This window comes from Osmia bicornis, chromosome 9 (genome assembly GCF_907164935.1).
Source record: "Osmia bicornis bicornis chromosome 9, iOsmBic2.1, whole genome shotgun sequence".
NCBI classification, from domain to species: Eukaryota; Metazoa; Arthropoda; class Insecta; order Hymenoptera; family Megachilidae; genus Osmia; species Osmia bicornis.
Window position 1 is genome coordinate 3,230,899 of NC_060224.1, and position 16,244 is coordinate 3,247,142.

General features: G+C 40.6%; 2 protein-coding genes and 1 long non-coding RNA gene across 9 annotated transcripts in view; 1 reads left to right on the plus strand and 2 right to left on the minus strand.

The window, feature by feature from the left end:
- LOC114872070 (MICOS complex subunit Mic60) overlaps nt 1-16,244 on the plus strand; it is a 92,063-nt gene that overhangs the window by 46,385 nt on the left and 29,434 nt on the right. The window contains exon 1 of one of the 6 annotated variants that reach the window (XM_029178838.2): nt 14,777-14,880. The exons of the other annotated variants lie outside the window; for them this stretch is intronic. The gene's annotated coding sequence lies outside the window, so the exon portion shown is untranslated. Of the gene's footprint in view, nt 1-14,776; nt 14,881-16,244 lie in introns of those variants that run through there. 6 annotated transcript variants of the gene reach the window in all.
- LOC114872071 (fumarylacetoacetate hydrolase domain-containing protein 2A) lies at nt 10,212-16,105 on the minus strand. 2 transcript variants are annotated; one of them, XM_029178843.2, is made up of 7 exons: nt 15,823-16,105; nt 13,116-13,277; nt 12,717-12,752; nt 11,561-11,777; nt 10,962-11,296; nt 10,772-10,859; nt 10,212-10,691 (listed from the first exon to the last, which is right to left on the minus strand). In XM_029178843.2, exons 1-7 carry the CDS (start codon nt 15,960-15,962, stop codon nt 10,629-10,631), a joined length of 1,041 nt encoding a protein of 346 aa, XP_029034676.1. In that variant the 5' UTR covers nt 15,963-16,105; the 3' UTR covers nt 10,212-10,628. The 2 variants fall into 2 exon arrangements, with proteins under 2 accessions (XP_029034676.1, XP_029034677.1); XM_029178844.2 differs by lacking the exon at nt 12,717-12,752 and having other exon boundaries at nt 15,823-16,103.
- On the minus strand, nt 14,876-15,813 carry LOC114872074. Its single transcript, XR_003788692.2, has 2 exons — nt 15,162-15,813; nt 14,876-15,051 (listed from the first exon to the last, which is right to left on the minus strand). It is a non-coding gene; the product is annotated as an uncharacterized LOC114872074 (long non-coding RNA).

Genomic DNA, 16,244 nt, shown 5'->3' on the forward strand with positions numbered 1-16,244 from the left:
TGTAAATTTAGAAATTTGTGTGTCTTCCAAATCCCATTTAGCAATTTGGAAACTTACGAACTTTAAATTCAGAAATTTAGAATTCCCAAAATTCTTGAAATTTTCATTACCCTTATTTAGTAATTTGAAAGCTTCGAAATTGAAAACCCAATTATTTACAAAATTAAAAATTCTAAAGAATTTAGAAATCTTTGAAACCCTAAATTAACTATACTCCTTCCATACCATTTTATCAAGTAGAAAAATTAATTTCACCGACTGATTACCCTTGTTATCAACCCCCGATCACCATCACCCTAGATCAATAGCAATGAAACCTTTACAGACGACCCCGACGATCATGGGGTTACTTTCGAGCCCACCCTGCAATCGGCCACTGAACACGACCCACCCGTCCTATAATGCAATTTGAGTTAACTGCCGAGGGATGATCGTCCACGCATCATCCTATAAACTGTAAGCACACAATACGTAATGTACTACGTGCGGTGGGACTCTTTTCTTCGATGGCGCTGTTATTCTTGTCACCCTCTGTATCAAGGGGATGAAGACGGAAGGGGGGAGTGATAAAGGGAGAACGGTTTGCGAATTGTCTGCGAGTTTCTTCGTTGCTCGGCCATCGTTCACTTTCAAAGAGGGTTGCGAAATTGCTACGGATTAAGGGGTGCGCGGGGTAAAATTACTGCTTGAATTTTGATACGTTGAATTAGAAAATTTGCAAATTTATCGGAAAAATTAGGACACTGGGAGGGTGAATCTTTTTGACGATATGAAATATGGAAATTAGAAACTTATTTTTGAAAAGGCGTGGGCGTGTAACGCATTCGTGTGTAATGGACCAGGGTTCAATGCTATTTGTTTAATGGGGATGATTGTATTAACCGATGGGGATAGGGTGGTGAATTGAAATCAAATGACACGTGACGCCCTTTACTTAGCCTCTTTGTCCTCCAAAATAATCTTGTTACTCCGGTTTAGAATCATTCTTCCGGCTGGCACTTAAATCGTCAGATTTAATTATCCTTTGCTGCAGAGAATCTCTGGACACGGAACATTGATTTCCAGAAAATTTCTTTGAAACTTGATAGAAAATTAAAAAATTGTATTTCAAATGAAAAGCAATCTGAATATCTGTGAGTGACGATTGGACGAAGATCCCCCTTGCATAATGCTGGCGTTAATTAGTTAATTCGAGTTGGTCGAGGCATCAATAAATTAATTAAGAACCGCCGCCCACTGACCGTGAACCGGAACGACCAGATAATCTAGTACGCCATTCCGCAACGTTTCATCATAATTACATCAGCTCTACCCTAGCCAATCTGTTTTCTGCTTTCCTCTATCTTTTGCAAACAATGTTTTTTTCTCATCGAATCAACACCATGGCTATCAAGATGGTCATCGAAGATGGATTCGAACAAATATTTTTCACGACTGAACATATACCGTGTTGATAAATTATCAAATTTTAATTTATTCGCTGAATTCCAGCAATTCGAGATTGTTATTTAATGACGCGTTAATCTTCTTTATATTAACAGAAAGGCTGATTGTTATTTTTCCATTATTTCTCCATTATTACTCGCCATTACTCTACTCGGTTCCCTCTTTGTCAGCTTCCTTCTACTTAGCCCTGGATATTTTCTTTATTGGCTTTAATGTTATCCGCAAAGTTAGCCACCTGGCACCGAATACGAACGGTGTATCGTTTTCACCAGGCCTCTGAAGGGTACCGCAGCACCCTTCTTAGAATAATATTTTCCCAACACCGAAACCATGTTTATACACTGTCAACGGAGGACCAGTGGATTATTTGACTGGTTTCCGGTAGCTTTGCATTCGCTGTGCGAAAACCGCCCCTTTTGGAACCATTGAAATCCATTTCGGTTGCTGGAAACGAAACTCCAAGGAATATTGATATTTTTCTAAGCTTAAAATTTCAGTTTCCAAATTGCTAAATATAGGGTAATGATTTTCAAGTAATTAGCTTTCTAAATTAGCAAATCCTGATTTGATAAAATTTCTTTATTTAGAAAATCAGCTTTTCCAAACTTTCGAATAATTAGAAGTCTCATATTTAATCATTTGTAATCAATATTAAAACTGTGAGTAAGAGCTAATTATATAATTGCCAAATATCTAAACACTGGAATTTTAAAAAGAGGATTTTAAAAAATATTAAAAATGCTCCTCTCGTTCACGGAAACCATAAATCCACATGGGCGAGCATAAATCCATTTGGACGCGTTCCTAAATCAAGCTTTCTCGAACACGATCCTCTCCAAACGCGTCTCCGTGTTAATTGAACTCTCATTTTCCAAATTTCCACGATCGTCCATCACCGGTTTTGAAATCGAGTGTTCAGGGAAACGGTGGGAAGAGAAACAGCGAGTAGAATCGTTCGGAACAAGGGAGGAAAAGTTTCCAGAATAAAGAAAAAGAGAAGGAGATCAATTCCAGGCAATATGTAGAACGATTTCTCTTTCGGAAGATGTCGTCCAACAGGGAGTAAGAGAGTATATAACGAGAATTCACCGGGTGAACGCGCCCCTTACGCGACCACCACCCCCTATGTGTATTCTTTATTCCAGTCGACGATTTATCCTCTGTCGGGAGGTCGACCGATAGGCTGGAAGAGGAAGTCGGAAAAGGGACAGGCCATCTTCTCGCTCGGAAGAAGGTTTTATTGGGCTTTTTATGGAGCGAATAAACGGTCCCGTTACGCGGATTTGCATACAACTTGCGACTGTGATTCACTGTCATCCCTTCGGAGAAAGACGACGGAAATGGCGGTGCTTTTTCTCCTTGTTTACCGGTAAACTTATTCCCGAACGAAAGAGAAGTAAAATATTTATTTAAATTCTAAAACATAGAATATCTAAAGAAACAAAGATACTCTAATTAAAAATAATTTTAAAAAAATTGTTGGTTCGAGCAAGAAAGAAGGAGGCACGCGCTTTCCTTTAATTCAGAACAGCTTTTCGAAGACATAAATTCAACCCGTGTCGCGCGACACACTCTTTAACCTAGCACCCTTATCTGCCGCTTTATTTTCACCGAAAAAGACATGCCCGCGATCAACTTTTACCGGCTCCTTTCCGCGCATCTGGTCCGACTTGGTTTTATCTCGGAACACGCCCGTTGTCGAAACACTTAATGTTAACCAGTCGGGGGGGACTACGGTCGGGGCACACCTTTGATTCCGTCGCCGACCTGTGAAACACGGAATTCTACACCTTGTTCGCTGAATTTGCCGAATTTTTCGACAACACAACCGAACAGATAGAAATTCGAAGTATTATTTAAATTTACATTATTTTATTTATAAGCGATCTGTCAATTTTCCATTAAAAAATCCGTGTTTCTTTTACACGTGTCTCTCGGAGAGGTCTTAAAATAGGGTTTCCAATATGACGGAGCCATCCGATCAGCGGAAGGATGTTTTTATGGTTCGCAGGCAGACGGATCGTTCGGGAACGGGTTGCCGTGGACCCGTGGATGACTCGAGTGTCGAGAGGATGCGCTACGACGTGCCAAGAGTTGCACTTACGTCGTCGAACACGGATGCATCTGCCTCTGTTCGCACGAGCCATCATTTTATCCGCTCGACTTAACGCAACGCCCGTTTACGCTCGAGTTACGACCGGTAACCCCCTTTCGTCCCTCCCCCCCGTCGTTGGTCTATCTTAAGGGTACGTTTTACGAACTGTACTTTATGAATTTGTCGAGGAACGAGTGAAGATTGTATCGTTAGCCCCGAGCAATAAAAACCAACTGGTTTTTATTCGTTTAATTCTTAGAAAATTTCAAGTGAACGTTTCTTCGTCTTTTTAAAAGAAAAATATGCAAATTAGAAAATCAAATTCTTTTATTCATTTTAATTCGATAGTTTGACAATTTTATTATCTCAAATTTAATTAATTGCTTAATTAATCCCTTCTTTTTTCATGATTTAAATTTGCTGTAAAAAAAGTAGCAAGAAATCTGTCGTCTCTCAGGAAGATTGTCAAACGAACGAAATGCTAAATGACTCGTCTGTTTGATCTTAATTCCACAAAGAAGCAGAATTAATTAGCGTTTGCTCGCGGTCGAAGGACCGCAGCAATCTTCGTCAATGGCGTTCAACCCCCGGGGGCAAACATCTACACACCCTTCTCCTCTTTCTCGTTCACTCCCGTTGAGGAGGAAAAGCAACAGAGGAAGAAACGAAGAGAGGGATGTGTTAAAACGTATTCTAATGCGTGAATGCGTGCGTGCTAGGCCGCGTGAGCGTGTGCAAGATGGTTTAACAAGGGTCTGACAGGCTCGTTGCCGTTGTTATTTATCGGTTATGTCGGCGCATCTCCCATCTCGACCAGAGAGAAACAGAGAGAAACCACTCTCTTCCATCCTCCTTTTCTCTTCTTCCATCGCTGCGTATTCCCTTATACCACTTCCTCCTCGCTCTTCAGCTTTCGCTGTTCGCGCGTTTAGCACTTCTTCTTGGTCACAGTAGCGTAGAATCTCGAGGAAAACTACAAATAAAATTGTTGGAAAATTCTAAGGAAAATTGATATTTTTCTGAGCTTAAAATTTCAAAGTTCCCAAATTGTTAAATACAATTTAATAAAGATTTCTAAGTAATTAGGTTTCAAAATTAGGAAATCTTGATTTGTTAAAATTTCTTTATTTAGAAAATTAGATTTTCCATATTTTCAATATTTTAAAGTTAGATTTTGAAGTTTTAGAAATCTGAGATTTATTATCCGAAATTTTCCAAGTTAGAAATTTTTATATTTCTAAATTTTCTGAATTTCTATTTGGTAAGGTTTACGCCATTGCGAGGAAGGTGGCTTATGGAGATGGCGATCCACGTTCGTCCCATGGTTTATACCAGGCCGACGGGGAAGGAGGGTGAACTGTTAGGCGCAAGCACGTGTTAAAAACATAACCACTTACTCGAATGGGCTTAGGGTTTATTTATCGCGCCTAGCCACCCCCGCAACAACCGACAGGGTTATAATACGATTAAGCTGCTCGCGAGAATCGAGCAAACGGGCTGCTGTGTATACGAATCAACCGTGAAAGTGTTTTCTTTAACTCGTCGTCGAGTGATTTCCACGATGATGACCGTGATGATGGAATTACACGGGACAGGCTGCTGGTTTCGGGGCAGAAATAATTGAACAGCCTTCACTTTCCTCCTGGTTGAGAGCTCGACTCGTCGGTGAACGTTTAATCGACGCCATTAGCGTGTCGATATCTTAATGCTGTTCCGTGGACAGACTTGCCTTTTGCTTCGATCACTTCTTGTGAATCAGGATAATTGCAAAGAAAATGGCTCCGATATGGTTCTCCACTTTAAAGATACAAGAATATTAGGCTATTAGAATACTTGAATTTTCAAGTATTAAAATAAATAAACTTCTAATTCTAAGTTTCAGTGCCGAAAACCCTCGCCGCCCCTCAATCACAATCTTGTCCCATACACCCCAGTTAATCTAAAATGTTCCACCATATATTCTTCGGGAAATCCATCAAAAACCTTCAGGCTTTAAAAAAAAATAGAAAGGCGTGCAACGATCAGGGGATTCGCATAAACGGGGCAGATATCCGCCCGCTGGAAATCGGAGTTAACATCGCGAGGACAGATTTATCAGTGCGATCCCCGGGGGAGGCGTCGCGGTGCCGGTTGACAGAAGGCACCCCAGGGACGGGGGCCGTTCATACATGCGAATCGTGGAAAATTGTCGCGTGAGAATCGTGGCGCGCGGTCTCGTAACAACAGCCATCAGCGGTGGAATAGAGAGGTCTTTTGGGGGCTCGACCGACGCTCTCGTTCGCTTTTAATCGTTTCATCAAGTTGTTGTTAGAGCGCGGAATGCGAGGCCATTTTGCGGACGATTGGACCGCGAATCGGTCCTCTGTTTTGTTTTCTCCCCAGCGAATTTTCCCCGCGATTCGAGGGAAAACGAGCTGAAACTTTGGCGCGTTTTATGAAGAGACCTGTACGCAGGCTGCTCGGACGATGGAAGATTCTCACCTACGCGATTCTCGCGGTTTAATAATCAATTTCGATGAACGCCACGCGGCGCATTAAGGGGCAGCCGATTTAACGAGGCTATAAATCCGACCGGAAAGCGTTCCTTTTCCCGGGAAAAAGATGGTGAAACCAGGCCCCCAGTCGGACATTCGATCTGTTTTCGAATTAGACGGCGAAGGTAGTCGCTCGTAAAGATGCCCGGTCGCGCGCGCGAACTCGCTGTAGATTCTATCTGCTAGAATTATGTCTTTATTAGGCGGAATCTCTGTCCGATGACCATAACGGTTCCCCGGGGTCCGCAGGTGTCCACCGACGAGGGTGAGCTCGATAGGGAAATAGCAGAACTCTCTCCTTCCCGTCGGTTTTTCGAACACTTTCCTTCCATCGTGATCCTCGTTATTCACCGGGAACAATCCTTGAAAGATCTACGAGCGATCTAACCGATCCTCAGGATCGGTAGCTACCACTGTAAATCTTGCCCGGTTTTTCGCGGACACCGTTAGATTTTCGTGCCTCCAGGAATAAGATTCCTGGCTGGATAACTGGAGAAAATTAGGCGACTTTCTATGAGTCCTGTTACGTGACCGGTGTTCTTCCCTGGTACTCGATCGTATCTGACCCCGAGGAAATTTTGTTTTCTTTGCTGGTGACACTGATCCTTAAGAAAGGGACAGAGATCGGCTACGATCAGGTGCTTTTTTTTGTAATATTTTTTTACTTTTCCTTTCGAGATTTTCCAGGGAATTCTGGAAATTGAAAATTCTCTGAAGATTTTATAAACTTGTTTAGAATCCATTGGAAAATCTTTCGAATTATCGATTGATCGATCTTCGGCAATTTAGATCGATCGTGAAATCACTGTTCCCAGAAGTCTTCGTGACAACGCGGAGAGAATTTTAATAGCAACCCATCGTCGGTGAAGCTTGTCATTACCTTACTCGAGGATCAGGCATCCGAGCCAGAGGAATTTTAATGACAACCGAGCATCCTTGCTTTTATACAATTTCATTATCATTGAAATACTCTGGAATTTCAGCGACCACTTTATTACAGAATATTACATAATTTCACGTGGTCCCGTTGACAGAAAACCCCTTCAACAAGCTATATTATCCGTCGTTGTATTCCTATCTGTTTAGCGACTATTAAACCGTTTACGACCAGCTACACTGTAAAACGATCCTTTTAGTTACGCGACTCTCCGAGTCGTTACATTATTTCCTCGTTACGAAAATGCTCGTGATTTACGGCCTACCAACATCTATGATCTTGTCATTATCATTCTATTTGCAGTGTCGTTAAAATTTCCTCGATTTTTCCTCGATCCTGAGAGTTGATCGTCGTATAATAACGATTATAATTTCTCGAGCTTGTTCATTTTACTCTTGCCATCGTTACGCTAATACGAGCTCATTTTTCAAGCTAAGTTAATTCTACATGTTTAAACAAGTACGGTGAACGTTTATGATTTACCGAGGATCGAGAAAGGATGAAAGTGTGAGATTATTTTTCTTAAAGTTATTCACCGAGTTATATCGAATCTGTTGCCGTTGATTATTCCCAGGAAGTGGCGTTGAATGAATTTCAAATACCTTTGGTGGAAATTTAATATGCTGCCGGGTGAAAGGAATATTAATGGAGAAATCGAATTTTATGGGGAAAATTGGTAGAAATTTTCTTTCGAAGACGTTTCTAAAAGGGATGGTAAGTGGAGTGGAAAACCCGAAGCTATCCAGTAACATACGGACGTACCGGTTTCCTGCGGCGATACTTGACAAACGATGCCCCATAATGTCCCGAATAACAGGGCACCATTGACTCGTAGCATTGTCGTATGGAAGAGCGTTCGGAACACCAGGAGGTCCCTCGTTCGGCCACTTACTTATTTTCCCCATTGTTCTCGAAACTGGCCTTGCGTCCCTCTTCAGGAACACGAACAGTTTTCACGCTCGATGTTTATGGCTTCACCCGTGAAACCGTGTCATCCTTTTTATTACCTTCCAGTCAGCTCTATTAGAATTGCTGTTTCAAACGTAACGAAATTGTCCCAGGTTTAATTTACTTGAACTTGGACAAAAAAAATCCATTTATTTTAAGGATGTTTTTTGAATCGAGTCAACTGCTACGCCACTGTGGCAGAGGGCAATCGAAACGCCATTAGCAGCCGGTGGCATTAAACGAGCGTGTTCTCGAAGCAGGTAGCCATCTTCCACGGCGGCGGCGTTCCACGAAAATTAACTACTCACGGTGGTTCGATTCGAAATTCATTAATTTCCCCGGGACGCGAGTGCACACACGCCGCCGCGGTGCCACGATCACCCGCGGTGTCCGCTCGCTATTAATGCGCGACTCGCCTCGTTTCGAAATCGAATTACACCTCGATGGAATTAGCTTCCGTCAACGAGCCGGCTCGTTGCTCTTTATTCAAACGAACCTCTGCACCTGCGCTGCGAATTCCTCTCCTGAGACCGTATAGAATATCATCAGTTTCGGAGCTGCCTTGGGAAAACATAACGAACGAAAGAATCTGTTAATCGAAAAAATAATAGAATTTTCTATAATGACGAGAGCCTATTGAATCTAATTTACAGAGAAGGGAAGGAAGAATAAAGCAAGGCACGCGCGCGTCAATGAAAGTTTCCTTCCCCTTCATTTTCATTTAGGCTTATCAGCATTTCCTTTCGATTAACCAGCCACGGGGTGGCATAATGTCCACGGAAAAACACGCGTCACGCGCGAAAGCAACGGGGGTGATGTTATCTGTTCGTCCATTAAGGAACATCGCGAGCTAACGATCCTCTGCCCTTGCGTATCATCCACCACGACCACCTTCTTGGATTAATAAAGTTTCTCGTTGAAATAACCACCGGTATCCGTACGATCGAAATTCGTTTGAAATAAGGTATATTGATAAATTAACAATTAACGTGCGCGAGTTGGATGTTTGTCGTTCGATGATGAATGTTGGCCGACGTATCGCCACGTAAAGGAGGAATTAATTTGTCATTATAGCCGTGTGCTTTCTTTCGCCAGGTGCAGGCGCGCGTGATCAACGATTACGGTTTAATTTAATGATCGTCAGGGGAGATGGTGAACAGGGTTTGTGGAAATAATATCTGAAGGAATAATTTGAAATTCGGAAATTCTTGGTTGCCGCGGTAATGATTCTTCGAGGACCGGTTCTATTCAAGGGGGGCTAATCGAAATCACGGGCGCCATTAAATTGCCACTGGCCGCACCCTTTAATCGTCGCCTGACAACGTTACCGGGCCCCGATTTGTCATCCACGAAATTGAGTCGCATCTGCCCCTGGTCTTGGACACGTCCGGCCCGTTCTGCTTGCCGGCACAAAGCCGGAACCAGAGCGCGCGTACCATCGACCACGTTCACCGACCTACAATATGTAATGGTATACATAGCCATCGTGTTCCTCGAGGACAATATAATGGCAGCCAGCGAATATATACGGGCACGGACCATTAATATATGGCCACAGGGGCCATTGTTGCGAATTAGGTACCATTGAGCGAGCTATTGTCGATAACAACAGGGGTGCCGTACTGTACGCCACGACGATTGCTTTTTGATGAAGTCCTCCAACGATGATTCTTCGGCTTTATGCCTCGTCTTTTCGGGTTCAATTAACCCTTCAAGTAGGAAGCGAAATGCGAATGGATATTCTATGCGAAGGAGGATAGTTTATAATTTTTATTCGATGGATAAGTAATTAACTTCAGATTTTTCATTTTCTTCACTCTGGAGGGTAGGGTAATTTTGGTATTGTATCATTATTATCATACTATGATAAAGGGTTAATAATATGATGGGAGTTGAATTTTGAATTGAACTACTTTGTACCCCTGCACATTTTTGAAATAGTACCTTTAGTGCCCTATAGCGGTGAGCAGGTATATTAGTGTAATAGAAAAATGGATTTAGTGGACTTTGAAATGATTTACCATCTAGTGGTAAAATGACAGAACCAAGAGAATGTTCTACTATACCAGTAGAGTTTCAGATTTGCTCTTTTTAGATCTCTGTTACTACTAGATAGCACCACCGGTACTATTTTCAAAATGCATAGTCAAAAAAGAAATTTGCAGCTTTTCACGTCATTACTGTACCTCTTCTTCAGAATAATTCACAGTAATTATAAAAAAAAAAGTGTAAGGAAAAATCAATAAATCGGTTCGTCGAAAAATATTTTAATAGAAGTTCATAGAGGCTGGTAAAAAAACAATCGATAAAAAAACACGTAGACAGGGTAATTCGTTATTTTAGAAACAGTCTTGTTTTAATTGTACAAGTACGATGCATGTAAAAAGGTGTAGCATTGTAGTGATGCATAAACGTGTGGCGCAGGCTTCAATTTCATCGATAACATTCGAACACCGCCGGGAGGCACGAACAATATCGTATCTAATTTTTGTACAGTCACTGACGCGTTTATCGTCAGGTATTGTTTTTCTGCTTTCGTTTCCTTCACGTTATCGTGCATTGAACCTGTTCAGAACGAATCGGGATTTGACCCATGACTGTTCTGACGACGGCTCCTACTTCTGTAACGCTCCGGTACGTTTTCTATGGGTGCAACCCTTTCACCAGATCAGAGAACTTTGTTTCTCATGCGGCCTAGACCCTCGATTTCCGTTTCCAACACGTCACCGCGCTGAAATAATAAAATCAGAGACGTAAAGCTTAACATAGATAACTAATGTCAGAACTACAGTTATATCCATTTACAAATACCTGTAGAAACTCTGGCGGCTTGCGGGTAAATCCTACACCAGCTGGTGTACCTGTTAGAATCACGTCTCCCGGTAATAGGGTCATAAATCTGCAACACGCAATTTCAAGTAATCAGTTCAAGGATGTTTTACGTTCCTGCGAGTACATAAAAGCCAAGCGAAACAACAGAAGGTAGTTAACGTCCACGTACTGTGAAATATAGGCAACGATTTCATGGGGTTTAAAAATCAGCTCGCTGGTGTTTCCGTTCTGTTTGATGTTACCATTCACCCATGTCTTTACGGATAGATTATTGATGTCGGATATGGCTTCTTTGGTGACGACAACCGGTCCTAATGGACAGAACGTATCCATCGCCTTACCGATAAGAAATTGACCACCGTTTCTTTTTGATTTCTGCCAATCTCGCGCTGTGATATCCTGCGCTACTGTATAGCCGAAGATACACTCCTCCCCTTCATCCTTGTTCAGTGCTTTGCACTTTTTACCAATTACCACCGCTAACTCGGCCTCCCAGTCGACTTTCTAAAAAAGAAACAAGTGTGACATAAAATTGATCAACGTCTCGGTTGATAAAACAGATCCGTACGCTCATTCATTCGGTCCAGTGACACGTTCGGATGATTCCTTTTTCTTTTTACAGTATCTATGCTACTATAATTAACTCGAAAGTCCGTTAACACGTTATGTAATCCATGAGACTGAAAATAAACGGTCACGGCTACGCGACTGCGCTTGTTACGACCTCGTATCATCGATGTACCCTTCGATGATTGTTCTTGAACTTACGTCGGAAATCGAGGGAAGCATGATGTTGTCACGAGGGCCGATAATGTTGCTAGGAAATTTACTGAAGACCACAGGACTTTCAGGTGTCGATACACCTTGCTCCTCGCAGTGGCCGCTGTAATTCAGACCGATGCAGGCTAACTTGTCCATCCGCGTCACTGGCGCCAAAAACGTCACTTCCGCTTCCGGTATTACGCTTCGTCCTTCAGCCACTATTCTGCAAACGTTATCTCACGTGAGTTGGTGGCCATTTTGGTACCTTGGCATCGACGACAGTATTGGACGATATTTGGATAAGCATATCGGTATTAAAATAATTTGCTAATTTTAATTGCCATACATTTTTGAATACACCTCGAGACTTATGAAACTTTTCTATTTGGAGACTTAATCGTCACTTGAATAGCCTAATAGTTTACTGTTTCTGTTGTCATTTTTCAAGACAGTTTGATTACTCAAACAAGGTGTCATTGAATTAAACTTATGTTTAAATAACATTTCGTCCAATTCTGCTTTTAGTTTAGAATAAACTCCACTCTTCTGAGCGTGCAACAGTCACGTGGACATGATCAAACAACTGGTTAGTATAGACACAGGTAAAACGATTATCCGCTTACAGCGGCACAATCGCACAAATATGTCCGATTGAAAGGTCTCTCTATTTCCCAGGAATCGATTCTACGTCATAGAAGAAAAATCGTAACCGGAAAATGCAAGCGTGAAATACTTGCACTTGGATCAACCGATGATCTTTGTAGTTTTCCACTTTTGTAGTGAAATTATCAGTATCGTAAAATTTATCTTTATTGGTAAATCGTGCGGTCGTGACGAACGCAATATGCAACTCTTATATAACTTAAACGCAGGAACACGATGTTCAGGATTGATTATGTGCACGTAGCTCACATTCTTTCGAATAAGATAAAATAAAAAATGAAATTTTTTAGAATAGGAAGTATGACAAAATTAAGTATTCGACTTCCGGTGCACCCTGCGTCAAGTATGGATATCGAATACCCAATAACAAAATGACCAAAGATTTCTTGACTCGTTTCGATAACATATTTTCGTTCTCTTGGAAAATTAACGCATGGGAGTTAATTGAACATTCGGCATCAGGAGGAATTTCACACGGAATTCTTTGGGTAGCACGAACCTCTCTACTAGCGTCTTCAGGTCGACATCACCTTCGCTGAGGAAAGAAAACGATTCAGCATGAAATCAAGAATGTTGGATATTTTCATTCCTTAACTACCTCAAGCTAATTAACACCGATTAGTCTTATCTATTATTTACCTATACTACTATGTCTCTACGCATTTAGAATTATTCCAGAGCTCACTCGATCATCGATCATCCTCTCCTTCTCAGAAACGCAACAATAATTCATTCTCTAAATTTCTTTTTATCTCTTTCGCCACAAATATGTTTTTTTCTTTCACCGACGTGTTTACACGCCTCCAATGGCCATAACACGATAACCGATGATAACAGAGGATGCTCTTATCGTGGCTCATGGTCCAATACGTGCCCGTGAAATATCCGGCACTTTTACCTTTTAGCCTTCTTCAGTAGATCGTCACCACCCTCGAGGAACTTCTTTAAGGAATTCGGAATACGCGAGTCCACTTGGGACACCGCGATCACGTCGCCACCCTGCACCAGTTGCACCCCTAGGTGTTGCGGTCCGCCATTTTTGCTGGTGAATTGTACAAACCTGTAAATCAGAGATAGATATGCGTATAATTGCCATTTCGATCTTATAACTATGATATAGAACTCCAGAAGCGAGTCGGTCGCTGTGTGCCACAACGTCTGAGCGTTCATACTCCAGCACGCGATATCGCGTGATTGGTAGTAAACGTATTAAATATTTTTTTTCTAATTCACTTCTGATAAGTTTAGATTACTACTGACCCTATTCAAGGGTTAATGGTTCCTATCTCCCTTCCTATAAATGATAAGTCGAAACGCCAGTCTCTTGACCTCCTTCTCTAAATATAGAATATGTAATTTTATCGAGTACAATTTTTCGTCATTGAAATTACTGACAGAGGATGAGGTGGGTAATGGTAGAATTCGATTTCAACAATTTCTCTGCAAGTCCCGGTACTTATCTTATTGTGCAACGGGTAATTACTTTCAGCTGATATAAATCTCGAAATAAAGTTTGCATCGCCGCGAGCCTGATCGTTATCCAAGACTGTGTTTCGAAACAAAGATAATTGATTCATTCATTATTGATACGTCGATACATACGGCGATCTTCATTAATTCCAAATAAAGGCTAGCTACAAGGAGTTGCACGTTTCTCTCTGAAAGTGGCAAGTGTAAATGTGAAAGTTAGGAAAAACCTTGTTTTTCCTTTAGACCTATGGCACAGAAAGTTCTTGTTACTGTTTCCAGTAAACTTTGAAACTCTTAGAAAATAATATCCCTCGTTCAGTCGATTTTCAATTTATTTTTCTAATGAATAAAAAAATTAATAACACTCGAGGATCTCGTGTGATGTTAAAGAATACATCCCTTTTGCAATCGCAGCACGAAATCTGATATTGTTATTCGTTGTACGAACAGGTTTATCGTGAAAGCGAAGATTAATTCACCTTCTCTTGGGTACTTGGGACAAAATAAAAGGGACAAATAAATCTCAAGGTTCGTTGTTACGAAGAATGCCTGTACGACAGATTGAAACGTGAATATTTTTCTTAAATAGTAATTCACGATAAGCAGGAGGAAAACTTAAACATAGAGAGATAAATAAATAATTATATAACCGTGTAAAAATGAATTGGTAAGGGGAAATTTAAACAAAATGAGAATGTTAATAACGCAGCTTATATTTCTTCTGTTTTTAGATAGTTCAATCGCATTCTACAACATCTGTCTGCCCTAATTTTAATTAGTACGGTAACACTTTGCGTTTATCAACGTCGATTAACAAAATTAATTCCATGGTTTACCAACTCGACTGATAAAGTAAGAAAATAGAAAACGTTATTTTTATTTTAATCTGAGGATGATACATTTAACACGGTTCAATAATTTTACATTAATTCATTGGTTCGAAACAGTATCAACTATAAAATATTAAATATTTGAACAATTTTATTGTCTGCGACTTTGCTGCCACCTGGGTCGCATCAATTTCAAATTTGTTTAGGAAAAACTTAAATATCTTAAATAGAAATACCCAAACAGTTGTTGAGGCCCCTGTATGCCGCAATATTTCAGCGTTAGTGTTTAAGTACAGGATAAAGCGTGATCGAATATTTAGCATTGACTCTCAAGTACGTGATATGGAGTTAAAGATAGTAAAGGTATTAACTATTTATTTGAATATATTTTTGCTTACAATACAAAGTATTATCTTGAGAACAATATATTTTCAACCTGTGGGAATTAATTAACTTGTTCAGTAAATAGAGGTTAAGTTTTGATTGAAGTATTCAGTTCTCATTATTATTATTCTATCATCTCTTCCAAGATACCTGTAATAGATTCAAATACATTTTGTTATTGTTTTATGCAATTTATGGTATAAAAACAATGTTTTAATGTTAATTAACACCCCTCGACCGGTGTGGTAACACGCAGCTACCTTCAGCTCGAACAGATTCGTGAACGTGTAAATTCAGACATGTCCAGTGTCGATGATATAACTGCGTTTCATCGAATACACCGGATGTTTGAAATCAATTAATCGTTGGTCGATTATCGAATGAAGCTTTTTCATCTGGTCCTATAAATCGATTGATGCGATTTTCCGGTGAATGACATTCTAACCGCGAATACTAATTAGCAATCGACATCAACGTATTCACGTATAAACGTATATGGAGTTAAACGTAGTGTTGTGAACTCTTTTCAGTATACCATTATCTTTTATCACCTTCCTATTCTAGTTGATATAAAATACGACTTAACTGTAGTCTAGTTTCTCGAAGGTAGTTGCACCCACCTAATACGCCTTTGAATTAAATCGATCCATCCTTCTTTTACGTCATAATATTGCTATCCAAATATGTATAAGCGCAATGTACATACGGTTAACGTTACGAGCTAATTTTTTATTAGGCGCGGTGAAGGCTAAATAAAAAGAAAATTTTGTAATGGTCGGACACAAAAGGTCAATCAAATATTTCGCGCGAAATTTGACCATTCCCAAACACCTTCCAAAATGTGGTATTTATGTTGTATTTTTATTCTGTGGTATTCTTGAATTGTTGTTAAAAAAATCCTGGTTTGAAAGTGCGACTCACCTCATATTGAGTGCACTGCTTGATGAAAAATTCCTGCCGCGTATACTAGCAGCAAAATGCGTGTTACTCTTCTCTGCGCACGAGTTTCTTAGAGCGAAGCAGGCTCTGCTAAACAATCGTACTCTACCGCGATAAGGCATTTTCTCGTTGTATAAACGTTTGACGGCGAGATAGACAGATAATGTTATTAACAGTCTCTCGAGTAAGATAAAAAAGTAGGGTTTCGCCGGTATATAAAAGACACAGCACTCACTATGAAGAACGAACTACAACTGAAACACATTACGCCACTCTAGCGTTGTTCGAGTTGTAGTAGGGAGAAGCACGTGACCTCGATAAAAAATGATTCTACTTTGAGAGCAGTCGGTAATCAATTCGATCATGACTTTTCGTGAATGAACGAAAAATAAAAATATCAATGA